Genomic DNA, 21,948 nt, shown 5'->3' on the forward strand with positions numbered 1-21,948 from the left:
TGCCACAATAAGAAACCCCTTTGCAGGACCGCTTATGTTTGTCTAGAAAGTGTCTCGATAATGGGTGTCCCTTAAAGCCCTTAACTATATTATCGAGATGTTCTTTAATTCTATCCTGTAAACGTCTTTTGGTTCTCCCAACGTAAATTTTGTTGATTATGGCCCTATACAGACACTTGCTCCATAAGTGCTGCACAAACGTTGATTATGGCCCCATACAGACACTGGCCCTATATAGTGCTGCACAAACGTTGATTATGACCCCATACAGACACTTGCCCCATATAGTACTACACAAACGATGATTATGGCCTCATACAGACACTTGCCCCATATAATGCTGCACAAACGTAATGGCCCCATAAGATGATCCATACAGACACTTACCCCATTTGCTGTTGCTACGATTAAAAATAAAAATCACATACTCACCTCTCCGTCGATCAGGCCCCCGACACTTTCAATATTCACATGACTTTGTTCTGGCACCGCTCCATCTTCAGCGTCTTCTGCACTGACATTCAGGCAGAGGGGGCGCACTAACTACGTCACTGCGCCCTCTGACCTGAGCATCACTGCAGAAGACGCTGAAGACTGAGCAACGGCTGGAAGGAGGAGCAGGTGAATATCGTGCAGCGCTGAGCTCCCCTCCCCGTTATACTCACCTGCTCCTGGCGCGGTGCAGTCCCTGCTTCCCCGGCGCTGCTGCTTCTTCCTCTACTGAGCGGTCACCGTTACCGCTCATTACAGTAATGAATATGCGGCTCCACCCTTATGGTGAGCCGCATATGAGAGGTACCATGTGACCGCTCAGTACAGGAAGAAGCTGGGGCGTAGGTGAGTATAATTAGACAGCCCCTGCTCCCCCTCCCCTGCCGACCCTTGGGTATGACTCGAGTACAAGCCGAGAGGGGGACTTTCAGCCCCAAAAAATGGGCTGAAAATCTCGGCGTATATACGGTAACAAAAAAAAACTGAATGAGGACCCCTCTATTCTTGATAACCAGCCATGATAAAGCTGACAGTTGAGCGTGGTTATTATTATTATTATTATTATAAATGAGGGGAACCCACACAATTTGAAAAAATGCAATTATTTATAGCGCAGTCGCCGGCTGTAATGCAGATGATAGCGTGGGAAACACCCGATGTTCGGACTGCCGAACCAAAACAGTAACACGACCTCAGGAGAAGTCCGTGTTCAGGGTCCATGCCCGAACAGTAGGTGTTCAGTATGGACCCTGAACTTTACTGTTCGGGTTCGCCCATCTCTAATGATAACATGACTTAAAAGAGCCGGTGTCACTGCCAGCGCTATACTTACCTTGTGCATGTGCACATCTTTCTTCCCTCACATTATTGAGCCTTGGAAGCTGGGTGTACGCTCTCCAGCTTCAGAAAGGCACACTGCGCACGATTGGAAGTGCAGGGGACTTCCAATCATGTGCAGTGCACCTTTCTAAGTTTTGGGACGCGTACAGACAGCTTCAGAGGCCTAATTATGTGAGTAAACAAAGGTGCGCGCATGCGCAAGATAAGTATAGCGATGGCTATGACTCTGGCTTTTGTAAGTGGTGCTATCACGCCAACATGACATGCTAAGTGGGCTGTCTAGTCTGGGGAACCTAATGCCCAATCGACTAGTCAAAGGGTTTATTTATGTATCATAAACAGACTTTAGAAATACTTTTTCTAAAGTTCTGTTTATGTGTCCAGTGTAATAAAGAGATTGTGAGGCAGGGAATCTAGATATGTACACACAACTGCTGATGGTTCTATGGTCAAGGGGGGGACCTGACAGGTTTCCTTTAAAAGAGGACCTGTTGCCACTCCTGACATGCCTATTTATGTAAATACTTGTGTTTCCCATAAAACAACAATTTTGAAGTATCTTTTCTTATAAATCTGTAATATACTGTTCCTCTACTACTTCTCCTTGAAAATGTATAAATAAATTGAGACATGGGTGTGACTTTTCTTTTCATTAAACATTCATCCTCGTTACACTGACCCTTGATTGTAATTGGAGCTCTACTGTTTCATTTTCCCTGTGATAGGTTCATTTTCTTTGTCAGATAATCATTTATCGACACTGACCCAACCCAAGGAAAATGTCAACTGATATTAGTTAGCCTGCAGTTTTTAACAACTAATATACGGTATATGACTGCTAGCCAGTTTTCATTAACAGACTCCTGATTTGTACGTTTCTTTTTTTCTTGTTAATCAGGACAAATTTCATACTGAAATTAAAGCTGAAGTCATGAGTAAAGAAGAAAAGACATATAAAAGTGGTGATCGCTTGTTTAAAGAAGAGGAGATTCCTATAGATATCCATCCAGGTGAGAAAATAAAAAAAAGCTTGACATTAAGGGGTCAACTGTCCCATTCTCGACTAGTATTGCTCTGAGCTTTTACAGAAGAGACCTTTACTTGTTTTACATGGCTAATTTAACAGCAAGTACATTAACGGTGCAGTGCAGAAAAAAAGAAAATAAAAACCCTTATGAGTCACCAATCTAGCGACTGTTAATGCTCTCTCAAGACTAATTATAAATTATATGAAAATGCTAATTAAATCCATAAATGTATAGTGTACATAAAGTAGAGAGATCTTCCTTCATATTTTTATATATCTGAGGTATTCCATATAACTATATTTATAGTGATACGGTAAAGGAAGTTTATATAGAGTCCCAGTACATTTCTTTTTTTTATTATTTATTTACTGGTTTTGGAAGCAGTCTTATTTTTCTCCTTCGCCACATTAGGGGACACAGAACCATGGGTGTATGCTGCTGTCACTAGGAGGCTGACACTAAGTTGAGACAAAAAAGTTAGCTCCTCCCCTGCAGTATACACCCTCATGCTGGCTTCCAGAGACCCAGTTCAAGCTTAGTGTCCGTAGGAGGCACACAGGGTCTGCTATTCAGACCAGAATTTTTTCTTATTTTTTTGATTTTTTACTATTTAACTTTTTTACCTGGATGAAGGGGTGACGGAACCTTTCAAGGCTCCGATCTCCCCGAATCAACAACAGGTGAGCACGGAGAGTGTAGCCTCTCCGTATCCTCTCCTGCGACGTGGGATGCCACTGCCTGAGCTGGTTCTAGGGGCGACGGGCCCCTTTAAGGGCACCGATCTCCCCCCCTCCCTTAACAGACGAGCACATGGAGTGTCACCTCCACGTATCCTCTTCTTCAGCCAGGCCTATTGCCGGACATTTTGCCCTGCCCACCAGGTTATACCCTCTGTTGCTCAGAGGCACTTTCCATCGTGGCGTCCGTGCAGCCCCCACTGCATCGCCACTGAAAAAAGCGGATGATGGAGGCGGACAGTTCCTCTCCACCCCCTTTTAAGGGGATGGTGGATGGAGGCTCCCCCAACCCTGTACCGTCCTAACTACCCCGGGCACAGCTCTGACCTGCAGCATCTGCCATCCCGTTCATATCGGGGTAAGTGCCACCCGGGAGGGGTCGTTTTTCCGGGGGTCATATGAGGGCTCCATAGCGGCAGGGTCCCCACAGGGCTCCGCTGCATCTTTCCCGGCGGTCCGCAGGTGCGCACCGGCCGAAGCCAGAAATTTAGCCCCCAGCTTCGGCCTAGTGCAGGCCGAATCCTGATAGGCCCCGCCCACCGCTCGTATCACTCGTGCGGCTCCGCCCCCAGACCTGGCGCTTCTCGCTCCTTGCGAGACTATCTCCCAGCTCTCGGCAGCCATCTTTCCCGACTGCACAGCAGCTCTGGCCGCCCTCTGCACGTGTCAGCACTCCTGGATGCCATTCTTCCCCTACTCAGCGCCATCATCTTCAGATTGCGGGACACAGGACCTGGGTAAGGAGACTGCACTAGGTGCTTCCCTGCAGCTTTACCCCACATCGCTTCCACTAGCAGTGTTTTTTACTTATATTGGGGTACATCATGTCTCAGTCAAGGGCTAAAAAGGCTACAAAGGTACATACCACCTTTTTCCCTGCGTGTACCACCTGCGAGGCTCCCCTCCCTCGGCCTCAAAGCTCCCCTCTCTGCTCAGCCTGTGATGCCCAATGTGCCCAGGAGCCCTCCGCCGCTACCAACCTCAGTGTATCTAGCCCCCCTGAGTGGGCCGCATGACTCTCACAATCCATGGCTTCGTTGGCCAAAGTGATTGAATTCCTTCATGACCCCTCTGGGGAGCGGGGCACTCGTCTACCTGGGTTAAGAGACCCCTCCCTTACAGGGGAATCATCGGCCAGCAGGAGCCGCTCTCACCTGAAGGAGGTACGGACATCCAAAAAATGGATCCGCACTACCTCTCCTGAGCATTCACCACGCCATTTAGCCTCTGGTAGCTCCACTTCTCGCTCACCCTCTCCAGGGGTTCGTAGCGATCATGACTCTGAGTATGAGTCTGAGGCATCCTTGGACCCGTATTCTCTAGAGTTTCAATCGACTGTGGATTCCCACATTGAATCTGTCAATTATTATTATTATTATTCATTTTTATAGCGCCGTTTATTCCATGGCGCTTTACATGTGAATGGGGCAAATATAGACAAGTACAATAAACATGAGTAAAACAAGGCACACACAAGTACAGGAGGAGAGAGGACCCTGCCCGCGAGGGCTCACAGTCTACAGGGGATGGGTGAGGATACACTAGGTGAGGGTAGAGCTGGTCATGTGGTGCTTCAGTAGACTGGAGATCACTACAGGTTGTAGGCTTGTCGGAAGAGGTGGGTCTTCAGGTTCCTTTTGAAGGTTTCCGTGGTAGGTGAGAGCCTGATGTGTTGGGGTAGAGAGTTCCAGAGTATGGGGGAAGCACGGGAGAAGTCTTGGATGCGGTTGTGGGAAGAAGATATGAGAGAGGAGTAGAGTAGGAGATCATGAGATGATCAAAGGTTGCATGTAGGTAGGTAGCGGGAGACCATGTCACAGATGTATGGAGGAGTCAGATTGTGAATGGCTTTGTATGTCATTGTTAGTGTTTTGAACTGTAGCCTCTGGGCAATAGAAAGCCACGCGCTAAAGGTTGATGATGACCCTAATTCGGCTCCGGATCATGCTGTATCTTTTAAAAGAACCAAGCGATCCCATAGGGTGTTCGCCTCTCACCCGTATTTTTTAGATATAGTCCAGCGACACAGGGAGCGACCGGATAAGCGCTTTACAGGAAAAAAGGCCCTGGAAACGAAGTATCCCTTTTCCGCAGATCTTGTCAAAGATTGGACGGAACCTCCACTAGTAGATCCTCCAGTATCATGTTTGGCTACCAAAATGCTTTTATCCGTACCTGATGGGGCTTTGATTAAAAATCCCACAGAACGCCAGATAGATTCCCTGGCTCGCTCAGTGTTTAAAGCCTCGGGTTCCTCACTATCCCCTTCCTTCGCTGCGGCATGGGTCGCAAACGCAATGGTTTTCTGGGCAGATGCCCTTGCAAAATCCATTCAGGACCAGGCTCTTCCGTCTGAGGCGGCGGATCTCGCCAAACAAATCGCTATGGCTGGAGACTATGTGATGTACGCGTCTTTAGACGCAGCAAACTGTGCGGCAATTGCTGCCTCAAACGCCGTCACCATTAGGAGAGCACTATGACTTAGAGAGTGGCGCACGGATTCCTCTTCTAAAAAGTCTCTGATTTCTCTGCCTTTTCAGAGCGGACGTCTGTTTGGAAAAAATCAGACCAGCTTATTTCCGATGCTACAGGAGGGAAAAGCAAATTCCTCCCGCAGCACAGGCCTAAACCTGCTTTTCAGCATTTTCGCTTTCGTTCCCTTTGCCTAACTGCATCTCCGCCCCTTACAACAGGCTCTGCTGAACAACTGGAACAGGAGTCCCTTATCCCTCGATGGGCCATGTCCTCTGTCCCCGCTCTGGCAAGCGCTCAAATGGTGGACTTTGGAATCATCCCTCAGCGAGGGGAGGTCCTTTCTCCCAACTCACTGGCTTGTGGTGACTGCCGACGCCAGCCTCCTCGGTTGGGGAGCGTTATTTCACCACCACACTGCCCAGGGACGTTGGACCATTCGGGAGTCGAGACTTCCGATAAACATCTTGGAGATTCGAGCCATCAGATTTGTCCTGAGACGTTTCCACTTTCTCCTCACGGGTTACCCAATTCGAATTCAATCAGACAACATCACAGCTGTGGCGTACATAACCCATCGGGGGGGACCCTCATCAGGGCGGCAATGCGGGAAGTCTCCCACATTCTCTGTTGGGCCGAGAACAACTGCTCCAATATTTCTGCACTGCACATTCCAGGTGTTGAGAACCTCCGGAGGTCTTCCAGCAGATTTGCCTTCACAGGGGGACTCCGGACATGGATCTAATGGCGTCCAGACTGTACGCAAAAGTTCCCAACTTCATAGCACGTTCTCGGGATCCCCAGGCCATCGGGGTGAATGCACTGATATCCCCATGGCATCGGTTCCACTTCCCGTACGTGTTTCCTCCTCTTCCTTTACTACCAAAGGTAATCTGGAAAATCAAGATGGAGGGGGTTCCTTTGATCCTAGTCGCCCCGGATTGGCCACGTCACACGTGGTATGCGGAGCTCGTTCAACTCGTATCCGACGTTCCCTGGCGGTTACCAGACCACCCAGATCTGCTTCGCCAAGGGCCGATCTACCACCAGAGCTCAGGGGCCCTATGTTTAACGGCTTGGCTGTTGAAACCTGGATCCTAACTCAAGCTGGTTTCTCCCAGCAAGTCATTGCCACCATGATAAGCGCTCGCAAGACGTCTTCCGCTCGCATCTATCACCGCACCTGGAAAGCCTTCTTCCCATGGTGCAGGCTCCGTGGACATCCTCCTCTCATTTTTTCAATTCCCTCCATTCTGGAATTTCTCCAGTCTGGCTTGGATTCCGGTCTGGCGCTCAGTTCCCTCAAGGGTCAGATCTCGGCATTATCCGTGTTGTTCCAACGTAACATTGCTGCTGACTTGCAAGTCAGGACTTTTGTTCAGGGGGTCTCCCAAGTAGTACCCCCTTATAGAATGCCGTTAGAGACTTGGGATCTCAATTTGGTCCTGAGTGTTCTTCAGGAGTCCCCTTTTGAACCTCTGCAGGATGTCTCGCTGATTGTTCTCTCCTGGAAGGTCACCTTCCTTGTGGCAGTAAGCTCTATCAGGCGAGTTTCAGAGTTGGCCGCACTGTCCTGTCAGGCACCCTTCCTTTCCTTCCACCAGGACAAAGTAGTCCTACGTCCATTTCCTTCTTTTCTTCCCAAGGTGGTTTCATTCTTCCACCTTAATGAAGATATCGTTCTTCCCTCCTTCTGCCCACAGCCAAGACATAGGGTTGAAAAGGCTCTTCACACTTTGGACATGGTAAGGGCCCTCAGGAGGTACATTTCTAGGACTGCCCCCTTCCGCAAATCGGACTACGTCTTTGTGCTCATGGAGGGTCACAGAAAAGGGTTTAGCCGCTTCTAAAGCCACGATAGCCAGATGGATCCGATCAGCTATTCAAGAATCTTATCGGGTCAGGGGCAGGGGATTAGGGCACACTCAACTCGGTCGGTGGGTGCTTCCTGGGCCTTTCGGCACCAGGCGTCGGCAGAGCAGGTTTGCAAGGCTGCAACATGGTCCAGCCTGCATACTTTCACGAAGCACTACAATGTCCACACTCAATCTTCTGTGGATGCGGCCCATGGCAGACGTATTCTGCTGGCGGCCGTTGCGCATTTATAGTCAGATGGTACACGGAGTTATTTGGTTGTATTGTTCCCCACCCAGGGACTGCTTTGGGACGTTTCATGGTTCTGTGTCCCCCAATGTGACGAAGGAGAAATAGGGATTTTTGTGTACTCACCGTAAAATCCTTTTCTCTGAGCCACTCATTGGGGGACACAGCACCCACCCTGTTAGCCTTATGGCTCATTCCTTTTTTGGTTCTTGACTTACTCTTACATGTTATACTCTAATATTATGTAATATGTTGTTAATGATCTCCTACAGCTTTTACACTGAACTGGGTCTCTGGAAGCCAGCATGAGGGTGTATACTGCAGGGGAGGAGCTAACTTTTTTGTCTCAACTTAGTGTCAACCTCCTAGCGACAGCAGCATAACACCCATGGTTCTGTGTCCCCCAATGAGTGGCTCGGAGAAAAGGATTTTACGGTGAGTACACAAAAATCCCTATATTGCACAAAGAATCTTCTCTTGCACTAAAATTGACATTTTGCTTTTTAAAGATGTGGATAACCCCTTGTCAATCTGAATGATTCCCCTGTAAAAATAAAAAAACTTATACTCACCACCCGTGCCTGGTGCAGTGTCACTGTCTCTGCCTTCAGAAGTATTAGTAATTAGGAAGACGTGAACGTCCAGCCTCAGCTCTCACGTCATCTCGAATACATATAGTTCCTAAGACTGAATGTGCGCAAAGCTCACGTCATGGAAACCACATGTGAGCACCAGAAATGCGAGTGCCGACACTGCTGGAACGGTGCCAGCATGGGAGGTGAATATAAGCTTTTCTATTTTCATGGGGGCAAACATTCAGATCGAGAAGGGGTTATCCTAGTGGACAACCCCTTTAATGAGTACCGTATTTTTCAGACTATAAGACGCACCGGACCATAAGATGCACCTCAAATTTGGGGTGAAAATTGCAGAAAAAAAGATTTTTTATAAGATGGGGGTCCGTCTTGTTGTCCGAATTTACAGTATTTTACCTGAGGGCTGGCGGTGGCAGAGCAGGGTCACAGGAGGCATGGTGTCGGCAGAGGTGCGGTGATGCGGTGGGCGATATGGCCTGCACCTGAGCAGGGTCCCTTACTGCTTAGGTGGGCGACGCCACGGCCTGGTGGCCATGGGAGGGTTGCAGCAGTGCTGTGGCGGCGGCAGGGGTGCGGGGATGATGAGGCGCAGTGAACGGTATGGCGTGAGCAGGGTCCCTTCCAAAGGTGAGGTGACGCAGCGGCCCGGTATCCAAGCTAAGCAGCAGAGCCGGGTGAATCATGGCTTTATCGGTGGTGGCGGCCATTTTCCTGAAGCCGAGTTCGCAGATTTAGATCTCGGCTTCAGGAAAATGGCTGCCGCGATCTCCATCTGCGCATACGACCAAACTGGTCGTCGTTTCATACTACAGATGGACAATGACCAGAAACATAAAGCCAAAGCAACCCAGGAGTTTATTAAAGCAAAGATGTGGAATATTCTTCAATGGCCAAGTCAGTCACCTGATCTCAACCCAATTGAACATGCAATTCACTTGTTAAAGACTAAACTTCAGACAGAAAGGCCCACGAACAAACAGCAACTGAAAACCACCGCAGTGAAGGCCTGGAAGAGCATCAAAAAGAAGGAAACACATCATCTGGTGATGTCCAGGAGTTCAAGACTTCAGGCAGTCATTGCCAACAAAGGGTTTTCAACCAAGTACTAGAAATGAACATTTTATTTAAAATTATTTAATCTGTCCAATTACTTTTGGTCCCTTTAAAAACAGGGTGGCACATGTTAAGGAGCTGAAACTCCTGAACCCTTCATCCAATTTTAATGTGGATACCCTCAAATGAAAGCTGAAAGTCTGAACTTCAACTGCATCTGAATTGTTTTGTTTAAAATTCATTGTGGTAATATCTATAACCAAAATTAGAAAAATGTTGTCTCTGTCTAAATATATATGGACTTAACTGTATTACCCTGTGAACATACTTGCAGGATACATACTGTATTAACGAGATAATAACCAAACGCCATAAATTTATTGAGCTTCGCCCTAGGCTATAATACCACAACCTTGTAAATTTATGGCACTTGTTTAAAGCTCCTGCAATCAAGCAGGAGCTGTTCTGATTGTCTTCTCCCCAAGGTCCAAAGCTAATCTATTTATTATCATTTATTGTCATTTTTGCGGTGAAAAGAAGCAACGACATTGCCAATGCTTCTGTAGGACCTGGCGATCACAAGATCAGAATCTTTCCCGCCATAGCAGAGCTTCTTGGTCCTATCCGATCCAGATCAGCTCTGTCTGTCGAGCTTGCCTTCATTACAATTGGGGAAAAAATGTTCCCCACAGATCTTTAATGATTTCCTGGGAGACAAATTATGTAAAAAAAAAAAAAAAAACAAGTAATTTAAAAAAAAACAAGTAATACAAAACAAAAAGCCCTCACTAGAAAAAGTATAAAGCAATGTTTTTTTTTTAAATTTAAAATATATTTTATTACATATAAATGTGGCACCCCTAGGGGTATTTGCCACAAAAATAGTTACTGACAGTAAGTACAAATACTAAAATAGCAAGACTGCACTACCACCTCCGGCCAGAAGGGGGAGCTCCAGAGACTCCCCTTGATCCATTCTGGTCTGAGAGAAGAAATGGCAGTTGGGCCAAGGAGCTGATAGTGAGAGGTCATACAGTTGAATTTCTAACAGCCCTGTGACTGTGACCAGGCCTAAATCACCGGCCTGAGGAGAAGAGGGATAGAGAAAAAGGACATTGTGAGAACCGGGTAGCATTAATCACTACCCAGAACAGGCGCAAAGACGGATACCGGATCCGTGGCTGTATTCATTATATATAATACAGCAACCGGAAAAACGTGAGGTGATATCAGCTTCACTAGGGTCGGATGCAGCAACAGACACAGAGTTCAGCGGTACTCCCAGAGGGGGTAAACCGATAAAAGGACTCGGGTTGCCCGTCGAACCAGGACCCGGAGGGGACAGATTGGGCCGGCAGCCAGTTCACATACAGCAGCAGGGCCACACAGAAATTGTGCACAATAAGAGGCGAAGACCCCGGCAGGGTCAAAGTAACTCAGAGTTCCCATACAGACTCCGGTGACAGGACTGGTTGTAAATCCTTTTATGTTAAAGTAAACTGGTTAAACGTTTCAGTGCCTCAGTCTTTCATTTGGACAATAGCCATCTATCCAGGATCAGGATCGTCACCGCTGGGAAAACCTGCTGCTGATCAAGTAAGTGCCTGTCCCCTCATGATACCCCTTACACTGTGCATTGCCTGAGGCCACAGCACCGGGTCAAGCCACCCGTGACATCCCCCTCAAGAGACAGACTCCATTGGTCCGGTGCTGGGTATCCCGGTCTCCTGGGCGTCACATTTGGCGTCACGAACAGGATCTAGCCAGCCCGTATACCGGGTATTGTGTGCCGTGATTGGAGCCCAAAACTGTGAAAACTGGGATGAAAAATCTTGAAAATTGACTTTATTAAAGAAAAATCCATTCCCCATTGAAAACTATTGAAAGTGACTTTTCCCCATTGGTTATAATGGAGTAAAGATGGCCGCCATCCCCTGAGGTAATCACTTCATAACCGTTAGGCACGAGACTGTTAATTGAGCTACGCCATCACCTGAGCCCCAGTCTAACTGAAAAACTTCAGAATCCGCCATTACAGAGCGCGGTGGGTGGGAGCAGCAGGGGGCGTGTCATTGTGGGCGGCACCAAGCTGAGCGCTCTGACATCAGAGCAAGGGGAAAATCGATCCTGCTGCACAGCGGAACGAATCTACACTATCCCGACGGAAGCGGAGGACCGGAAGGGTCCGGATTAACTAAGGGGGCACAGTATGTCGCAGCACGGAGACGCCGCAGCACTCGGCAACGCTAATGCAGCTGAAAGACAGAGTGTCAATAGAGAGTCCGGCAGCGCAGCGGTGCAAGGAGTGGCGCCCATCATGCCGGTGCTGATGCCATATACCCCTGGGTGGCCCGTGGCTTCCAATGTATGAAGGTGAGCCTAATACCCTTGACGATTTCAGAGAAAAGATGCTGGCCCATTTTGACATGTTCCCTGTGGGTGAAGTTCAGCGTGTTGGTCTCCTGATGATGCAGTTAAGTGGCCATGCTAAGCGAGAAGTCACAGCATGGGCAGCTGATCTAAAAGGCACTGTTGAACGCATATTTGCTGGATTAAAAGCTACATTTGAAACCACTGCCAGCAGCAAAGCTAAAATACGATTCTTTAGTTGCAAACAAAAAGCTAATGAGGGCATGAGAGACTTTGCCTTAAACCTGCAGGAAGCCCTTAAATCACTTACACCGGCTGAACCCATTTTTAACACCGGGGCGGATAAACTGCTAAGAGATCAATTTATTGAGGGACTCTACACCCCTTCTCACCGGGGGCATGTGAGCATGCTTGTTTTTAAGAACCCTGAATTGACATTTGCCCAATTAAAGGAGAGCGCTATACGTCTCCAGCTGGCAGAGGCACCTCGGGATCAGGATCCTGCGCAACCCATGGCAGAGGCACCTCAACAACAGGGAGTGCCAGTGACATCAGCTATGTCTGGGGCCATTGCTAAGCCCCTGGGGCCCAGTACTAATGAGGCTCTTCAACAAAAGCTTGACTCTTTAGCTGATGTTGTTGCTTCAATGGCTAAAACCATGCAGGAGATGAGAGGACACAAGATGGAGTTGGCAAACTGTAGAGAGGATGTTCCATGGATGAGACCCCGGAGATACCCGACATGGAGAGGACGACCACGCGACCGCTACCAACCGGATGGACAGCCCATTTGCCGCCGTTGCCAGCAGCCGGGCCACTTTGCACGAGATTGTGATTTAAACGGGAATCCCCTGGGAATGCGGGCCGCTTCGCAGGAATGAACTTTCAAGGCCCAACACCCTGGCACGACAGGTACATCGGAGGACGACCCATTATCCCTATCGTGCTGGACGGAATTCCCCTCAACGCTTTGCTGGACACAGGTTCCCAGATTTCATCTATACCGTATATCCTTTATAAGAGGTACTGGGCTGATGCAGATATTGATAAAGGGCCCTCTGATGTTGAACTAGATATATGATCCAGTAATGGTAAGTTGGTACCGAAACTAGGATTCAGGGAGATGACCATAAAGATTGGTAAAGTAGAACTGAAGAAACAGGGTATAATTGTTGTTGATGTTGACCGGCGGAACTGTGAACCAACTGTATTGATAGGAATGAATGTGTTAGAGAACTGCTTTTCCGAAGTCATTTCTGTCTTACAGCAAATTGCTGAAACTGCCCAATCCTGCCAGCAGAGAGTTCTCCGGAGGGAAATAAAAGTATTGATGTTAAGGCAACAGGTAGAAGTTGCAGGTGGAGAAATCGGCAGTGTGAGGGTAAGTGATCCAACGTCTATTGTAATCCCACCAAAAACAGAAATGCTGGTATGGTGTAGAGCAGCCATTGGTACTAAGGGACGAGATTATCAAGCCTTAATAGAACCAGTGTACACCGACAGCAGGCCCACTATACTCACAGCACGAGGGATAGTCGAGGTACACCGGGGACGAGTGCCGGTACGACTTTTGAACTGTGGAGAGGAAGAGGTCACTTTGCCAAGGTATGCTACAATGGCAAAGCTATATACTGTTGACAACAATGCCATCACAACCATTGAGCCCTTAGAACCAACCTGTCAGGTGGAAGGCAATGGCTCAGATGGAGAAATGGAGGATTGGTGCCAACAGCTACACGTGGGCATAAATTCAACACCTACCCATCAAAAACAAGGGGTGTATAGGCTAGTGACGGAATATGAACAAGTCTTCAGTAAACACCCATTGGACTTCGGACGGATAGAAGGGGTAGAACACACAATCCCCACAGGTGACCATCCCCCAATAAAAGAAAGATATAGACCCATACCGCCCGCTCACTATCAATGTGCAAAAGATATGCTGAGGGAAATGAAACAGGCCGGGGTAATAAGAGACAGCTGTAGCCCCTGGGCGGCCCCTCTAGTGATTGTCAAAAAAAAGGACGGAACCATGAGAATGTGCGTAGACTACCGGAAGATTAATAACATCACCCATAAAGACGCCTACCCCTTGCCTAGGATAGAAGAGTCCTTAACTGCTTTGAAATCTGCTAATTATTTTTCCACCTTGGACTTAACAAGCGGGTATTGGCAAGTCCCTGTGGCTGAGAGAGATAAGGAAAAGACGGCATTCACCACACCAATGGGTCTATGTGAATTTAATCGCATGCCGTTCGGACTCTGCAACGCATCCGGTACCTTCCAGCGGCTGATGGAATGCTGCCTCGGACACAAGAACTTCGAGACCGTCCTCCTGTACCTAGATGATGTGATCGTCTACTCAAAGACTTACGAACAACACTTAATAGACCTGGCAGAAGTGTTCGAAGCCTTATCCAGGTATGGCATGAAAGTCAAGCCATCCAAATGTCACCTTCTCAAGCCAAAGGTACAGTACCTGGGACACATCGTGAGTTCGGAGGGAGTAGCACCAGATCCCGAGAAAATAAGCGCCATAAGGGATTGGCCAAGACCTACCAGCGCAAAAGAAGTGAGACAATTCCTGGGATTGGTGGGTTACTATCGCAGATTTATAAAAGGATTTACCAAGTTGGCAGCACCCTTGCAAGACACCTTGGTAGGGCAGACGAAGAAACCTTCAAACCGAAACCCTCCTTTTCAGTGGAACGACGAAAGGGAAGACTCCTTTGAACAACTAAAGAAGGCACTAACCGGAGAAGAGGTTCTGGCATACCCAGATTACCATAAACCTTTCATCCTCTACACCGATGCCAGTAATGTGGGACTAGGAGCGGTGCTGTCACAAAAGCAAGAAGGTCGGGAGAAAGTCATCGCCTTTGCAAGTAGAAAGCTCCGGCCTACTGAAAGCAATTCAGAAAATTACAGCTCCTTCAAATTGGAACTACTGGCAGTAGTTTGGGCTGTGACGGAGCGTTTCAAACACTATCTGGCCGCTGCAGAATTTATTGTCTATACTGACAACAATCCGTTGACCCACCTGGACACAGCCAAATTAGGTGCGTTAGAACAGCGATGGATAGCCCGGTTATCTAATTACAACTTCATAATCAAGTATCGAGCAGGTCGCAAGAATGGAAATGCCGATGCCCTATCCCGGATGCCACACTTGAGAGATGTAGAAGAGGAAACGGGGGAGCTTGAAGAAATTGAACTACCAGCCTTCCATCGTCCCAAGGCAAAGCATCATCAGTCAAGTACCTATCAGAAACAACAAGAGGTGAATTTTAATCCGTTAGCACACCATAGATGGGCTGACACCCAAGACAGCAATCCGGCTGTGAAGTTGGTGAAGGAACTGTTGACTGAGCAAAGTGCATATCCCTATGAGGATGCCCCAGAAGAGACGCATCAACTCTGGAAAGAGAGAGGCAAAATGTTCCTGTATCAAGGGAAGCTCTGTAGAAGATACACCAATCCGAAAACACATGAATTGGTTTGGCAGATTATTGTGCCTAAACAAGATGTGAAGATGGTCCTCGAAGCTTACCATAATGGTGCTGGTCACTTCGGTTGGAAAAAGTTAGAAGTACTTCTAAGAGAAAGATTTTATTGGGTCGGGATGAGAAAATCAATCGAACAGTGGTGCAGAAATTGTGGCCCGTGTAACCTCAGAAGAAACGATCAAAAGAACCAAAGAGCACCACTGCAGCCCATAATCACAAAACAACCACTTGAACTTGTAGCCATGGACCACGTGAAGTTGACACCAAGCCGGTCCGGCTATGTCTATGCCTTGACCATCGTGGACCATTATTCACGTTTCTTGGTAGTAGTACCCGTAAAAGATCTGACAGCAAAAACAGCAGCCAAAGCGTTCCAAACGTACTTTTGTAGACCCCATGGATATCCGGAACAGGTTCTCACCGACCAAGGTACAGCCTTTGAATCAGAGATCTTCAGAGAATTCTGTAATATGTATGGTTGCAAAAAGATCCGGACGACGGCCTATCATCCACAAACAAACGGCTTATGCGAGAAGATGAACCATATTGTAATAGACCTACTAAAGACTTTACCTGAGACAGAAAGGAATCAATGGCCAGAGAAATTGCCTGACTTGGTGGATCTGTATAATCATGTCCCGGTGAGCTCCACCAACTGCACCCCAGCTTACCTTATGCGTGCAAGACCCGGCCAATTACCAATCGATCTAGAAATGGGAATTCTGAAACCAGACTCAGAAGTTCAAGACTCCAATTGGGATATCATACGGCAAAAGCAGTATCGCCAAGTGCAAGAGAGTGTGGAAAGAAGCCTTCAGCAAACTAGAGAAAGACAAGAGCGAACTTTCAACCAGAATGCTCTAGCGACCCCATTAAGACCGGGTGACCAAGTGCTCAAGAGAAATCGTCGAACCAATAAACTGGACAATCAGTGGGAAGCCGTACCCTACACAGTTTTACCAACAAGAGTGGATAATCCTAAAATGTGTCTCATTAGCAAAAACGGAGGCTTAACATCTGTACTAGTGTCAAGAGACAATCTTAAATTATGTCCGGAAGCATTGAAAGAGCCAGACGTTGTCCAGCCAGAACCAGAAGTTATTCAACCCATACAGGTTCAACCAGTAAAGGAAAAAGAAGAGGAAGTGTATCACACCTGTATAGGAGACTTTCCCAAAACCCTACTAACATACCATGGTGCAGTAGTGGTTCCCATGGTGGCCTTTTACCCAACACCGAACCCAATACCAGAAGTCCCAAGACAGGAAGAGGCTGACCCCGTACTACAGGAGGTTCCAGGCCAGGAAGAACAGATTCCTGGTCAGAGTAATCCCATTCACGGTGGCCTTGCCAACTCCATAGTCGTGGAATTATCTTTAGCAGAGCGGGCAGATACTACATCCGCAGTAGACAGTAGTACACCACATGAAGAGACACCGCTATTACGTAGATCACAGCGTAGTACCCAGGGTCAATTACCGGCCAGGTATGCAGATTACCAACTATAAAGCTCATAATGTGAATTGTATATATGTTATGCCGTATATAGTTAAACAGAAAATGTAGTATAGTCATTGCTATCAGTCTGCAACGTTTAAGCCCAGTGCCTACAGAGACTTGTCTGTATGAACTTATTGCATATTCTTGAACTTTTTATCAGCCCGGAGGCACTAAATCAAAGCTCCGGAAAGACTGCTTTTTGAACTTTGCTTTTTGCTCTTTTTGAACTTTCTTTAGACTTTATATTGATAACTCCGTTGGAAAAATGGAACTAAATTCCTGGACATTAAGTACAGTGCCGTTCCTAATACCTTCAAGGATAGAACTGTATTAATGGACGCTATTTGAAGTGACTTTTTACAGAACTCTATTTTTGTTTCCTTGAGTGGTTTTTGTAACTTTTCATTTTTAAGACTCTGTACATATTAATTGTTATTTCAAAATGTTATTGTCCCACAGTCCCGGAGTACTGTTCTTAACTAAGGGGGAATGTGGCACCCCTAGGGGTATTTGCCACAAAAATAGTTACTGACAGTAAGTACAAATACTAAAATAGCAAGACTGCACTACCACCTCCGGCCAGAAGGGGGAGCTCCAGAGACTCCCCTTGATCCATTCTGGTCTGAGAGAAGAAATGGCAGTTGGGCCAAGGAGCTGATAGTGAGAGGTCATACAGTTGAATTTCTAACAGCCCTGTGACTGTGACCAGGCCTAAATCACCGGCCTGAGGAGAAGAGGGATAGAGAAAAAGGACATTGTGAGAACCGGGTAGCATTAATCACTACCCAGAACAGGCGCAAAGACGGATACCGGATCCGTGGCTGTATTCATTATATATAATACAGCAACCGGAAAAACGTGAGGTGATATCAGCTTCACTAGGGTCGGATGCAGCAACAGACACAGAGTTCAGCGGTACTCCCAGAGGGGGTAAACCGATAAAAGGACTCGGGTTGCCCGTCGAACCAGGACCCGGAGGGGACAGATTGGGCCGGCAGCCAGTTCACATACAGCAGCAGGGCCACACAGAAATTGTGCACAATAAGAGGCGAAGACCCCGGCAGGGTCAAAGTAACTCAGAGTTCCCATACAGACTCCGGTGACAGGACTGGTTGTAAATCCTTTTATGTTAAAGTAAACTGGTTAAACGTTTCAGTGCCTCAGTCTTTCATTTGGACAATAGCCATCTATCCAGGATCAGGATCGTCACCGCTGGGAAAACCTGCTGCTGATCAAGTAAGTGCCTGTCCCCTCATGATACCCCTTACACTGTGCATTGCCTGAGGCCACAGCACCGGGTCAAGCCACCCGTGACATCCCCCTCAAGAGACAGACTCCATTGGTCCGGTGCTGGGTATCCCGGTCTCCTGGGCGTCACATATATATATAAAAAAGCCTGCACATAATAAATATCATGACAACATAATAATATAAACAATTACGTCAACAGGTTATTTGGTGTGAAACGTGAAGAGTACAAAATAAAAATACAGAAAATCAAAAATTGCTTTCTTATACACTGTGTGCAGAATTATTAGGCAAGTTGTATTTTGATGACAATACTTTTTATACATGTTGTCCTACTCCAAGCTGTTCAGGCTTGAGAGCCAACTACCAATTAAGTAAATCAGATGATGTGCATCTCTGTAATGAGGAAGGTGTTCTCTAATTACCTCAAAACCCTTTATAAGGTGTGCTTAATTATTAGGCAACTTCCTTTCCTTTGGCAAAATGGGTCAGAAGAGAGATTTGACGGGCTCTGAAAAGTCCAAAATTGTGAGATGCCTTGCAGAGGGATGCAGCAGTCTTGAAATTGCCAAACTTTTGAAGCGTGACCACCGAACAATCAAGCGTTTCATGGCAAATAAGCCAACAGGGTCGCAAGAAGCGTGTTGGGCAAAAAAGGCGCAAAATAACTGCCCATAAATTGGGGAAAATCAAGTGTGAAGCTGCCAAGATGCCATTTGCCACCAGTTTTGCCATATTTCAGAGCTGCAACGTTACTGGAGTAACAAAAGCACAAGGTGTGTGATACTCAGGGACATGGCCAAGATAAGGAAGGCTAAAAAACGACCACCTTTGAACAATAATAATAAGATAAAACGTCAAAACTGGGCCAAAAAATATCTTAAGACTGACTTTTCAAAGGTTTTATGGACTGATGAAATGAGAGTGACTCTTGATGGGCCAGAGGCTGGATCAGTAAAGGGCAGAGCGCTCCACTCCGACTCAGACGCCAGCAAGGTGGAGGTGGGGTACTGGTATGGGCTGGTATCATCAAAGATGAACTTGTGGGACCTTTTCGGGTTGAGGAAGGAGTGAAGCTCAACTCCCAGGCCTACTGCCAGATTCTGGAAGACAACTTCTTCAAGCAGTGATACAGGAAGAAGTCGGTATCGTTCAAGAAACACATGAATTTCATGCAGGGCAATGCTCCATCACATGCCTCCAACTACTCCACAGCGTGGCTGGCCAGTAAAGGTCTCAAAGAAGAAAAAAATAATGACATGGCCCCCTTCTTCACCTGATCTGAACCCCATAGAGAACCTGTAGTCCCTCATAAAATGTGAGATCTACAGGGAGGGAAAACAGTACACCTCTCGGAACAGTGTCTGGGAGGCTGTGGTGGCTGCTGCATGCAATGTTGATCGTAAACAGATCAAGCAACTGACACAATCTATGGATGGAAATCTGTTGAGTGTCATCATAAAGAAAGGTTGCTGTGTTGGTCACTAATTTTTTGGGGGTTTTGTTTTTGCATGTCAGAAATGTTTATTTCTAAATTTTGGGCAGTTATATTGGTTTACCTGGTGAAAATAAACAAGTGAGATGGGAATATATTTGGTTTTTATTAAGTTGCCTAATAAATCTGCACAGTAATAGTTACCTGCACAAACAGATAATCCTCCTAAGATAGCCAAATCTAAAAAAAAATCCCCACTCCAACTTCCAAAAATATTAAGCTTTGATATTTGAGTCTTTAAGGTTGATTGAGAACATAGTTGTTGATCAATAATAAAAATAATCCTCTAAAATACAACTTGCCTAATAATTCTGCACACAGTGTAGAGGTTACTTTGGTTAAGTAGGACATGTTATCACATTCAGTGAGCTAGAGCTTGTCAGAAACCCAAGTTTTTTTCTTGGTGTGATATGATCATCTGTCACATCCCAGAAAATCTCTGAACCTTTATGGGTTAACAATCATGGCCCATTCATATAATCCGACTGAACATTGTCTTTCATTGCTTGTTGACCATTAAAGGGGTTGTCCTGTGAAAACAGGTTGTCTCCTAGCCACAGAATAGGGGATAAATTAGTGATTGGTATATGGTCGAACACTGGAGCCCCTCCCCCCCCACCAGATTGGTAGAATGGTGAATTTTTATTCTTGATGGGGGACTTATATCCCTGTTACAAAATTGAGTTGTAGTTTGGAGTGCAACCCCAAGGAAATAAATGGAACAGTAGTTGAGCATACGCCTTGACACCCTATTTTAAAGTAGATAAAAGTTCTTCAATCAGTGCGCGTCCCATCGGTCAAATCCCCACCAATGAATAAGTTATCACGTACTCTATACATGGTTGATGTCTTGTTTTTACTAGACAACACCTTTACATCTGTACAGGTCTGTATTTTGTGTGATTTATAATATACAAGTTGTAAAAAAGAAAATGCCTTTTTATTTCCCAGCAGGTGACTACAACAATACCTCGAAGAGTCAATATAATGATATCTCAAAAGATTCTCTAGTAGAACATCCTACTACCCAAAATATGTATGCAGGACTTTATTTTCCAGAACTGTCGTGGGATTTTTCGAATCATGAGGAAGGTCAAGAACATATTCTTCCACAGAGTTTATCGTCTGAATCTGTGGAATGTTTTGCTGAAGACTCTGAGCAGTGTTGCCAGGAAAGAATGGGAAATGTGGATAATCTATTTCCTTGTCCAGAATGTGGACAATGTTTTGCCCACAATGCAAATCTCCTTGTACATTTAAGAATTCATAAAGAAAGTCTCGAAGGACAGAAAAACACTTCTCTAAAAAGACTCTTTTCATGCTTACAATGTGGAAAATGTTTCACTAGGAAATCTGTTCTTAATGAACATCTAAGAACTCACACAGGGGAGAAACCTCATTCTTGCTTACAATGTGGCAAGTGTTTTACCAAGAAGTCAAGTCTGCTTAAGCATGAGATAATTCACACAGGGGAGAAGGTATTTTCGTGCTTGGAATGTGGAAAGTGTTTTATGTTCAAAGATCATCTTGAGCGTCATCAGAGAATTCACACAGGAGAGAGGCCATATCCATGTTTGGAATGTGGAAAACGTTTTATCCAGAAATCAGGTCTTAGTAAACATCAAAAAATTCACACAGGTGAAAAACCGTTTTCATGTTCAGAATGTGGGAAATGCTTTGCTGAGAAATCAGGTCTTGTTAGACATCAAAGAACTCACACAGGTGAGAAACCATACTCATGTTCAGAATGTGGGAAATGCTTTGCGCAGAAATCAGAACTTGTTGAACATCACAGAAATCATACGGGAGAGAAGCCGTTTTTGTGTTTGGAATGTGGTCAGTGTTTTAGCAGGAAATCGGTTCTTGCTAATCATCAAAGAATTCACACGGGGCAATCAATATTGAAAAATCATCAAAGCTCCAAGAAAATCTTCTTTGTGTAATGAATTATATGGACTCGTTAGAGAAAATGTGATTCAGTGGACTTCATCGTGAACAAATGTTCAAGCCATTGTAGTATTGTGTGTCTGCCCAGAATTACTGTGCTGGTGTTTGTCATTCGCTATAAAGATTCTGCTCAAGTCTTGTTTTCATTCTTGATCATGCTACACTCATTTCAAATAAAATTATTTTCATATGAATGACTTCAGTCTGGTTGGAATATGTTGCACTGAATCTTCCTTCCACTCCTGCCTTATTGAGTGTTTACTGAACACCCTCATCATGGAGTACATTATACAGCAGTACTGAGTGGTATTGCTGTAAATTGAGCACTAAGGCACTAAGACAAAATGGTAGAAACAAAGTCATGCAGATGTCAAACACTGGGCAAGTGTTTGGTAGCTTTACTCTTACCATTTAGTTCTAGGTTTCACGATTGATTTGTAATGGAATAAGTTGTTAAAACAAATAAGTTCACGCTGACCTTTATGGTAGATAAGTAGTTTTATTGAGGAAATATGAGTTCACTTGACTTGTCTGATTTAGTAGGTATTACCAATAAAATAT

At 46.0% G+C, this 21,948-nt stretch overlaps 1 protein-coding gene across 1 annotated transcript in view; it reads left to right on the top strand.

Moving 5' to 3' along the window:
- Positions 1–21,593, top strand: part of LOC138666760 (zinc finger protein 850-like) — a 145,042-nt gene extending 123,449 nt beyond the window's left edge. The window contains exons 17-18 of the mRNA XM_069754935.1: positions 2,231–2,342; positions 20,392–21,593. Coding sequence (XP_069611036.1) covers positions 2,231–2,342; positions 20,392–21,383 — 1,104 coding nt within the window. The 3' untranslated portion in view covers positions 21,384–21,593. The remainder of the gene's footprint in view (positions 1–2,230; positions 2,343–20,391) is intronic.
- The last annotated feature ends 355 nt before the right edge of the window (positions 21,594–21,948 follow it).

The sequence above is a fragment of the Ranitomeya imitator genome, chromosome 2 (assembly GCF_032444005.1).
Source record: "Ranitomeya imitator isolate aRanImi1 chromosome 2, aRanImi1.pri, whole genome shotgun sequence".
Lineage (NCBI taxonomy): Eukaryota > Metazoa > Chordata > Amphibia > Anura > Dendrobatidae > Ranitomeya > Ranitomeya imitator.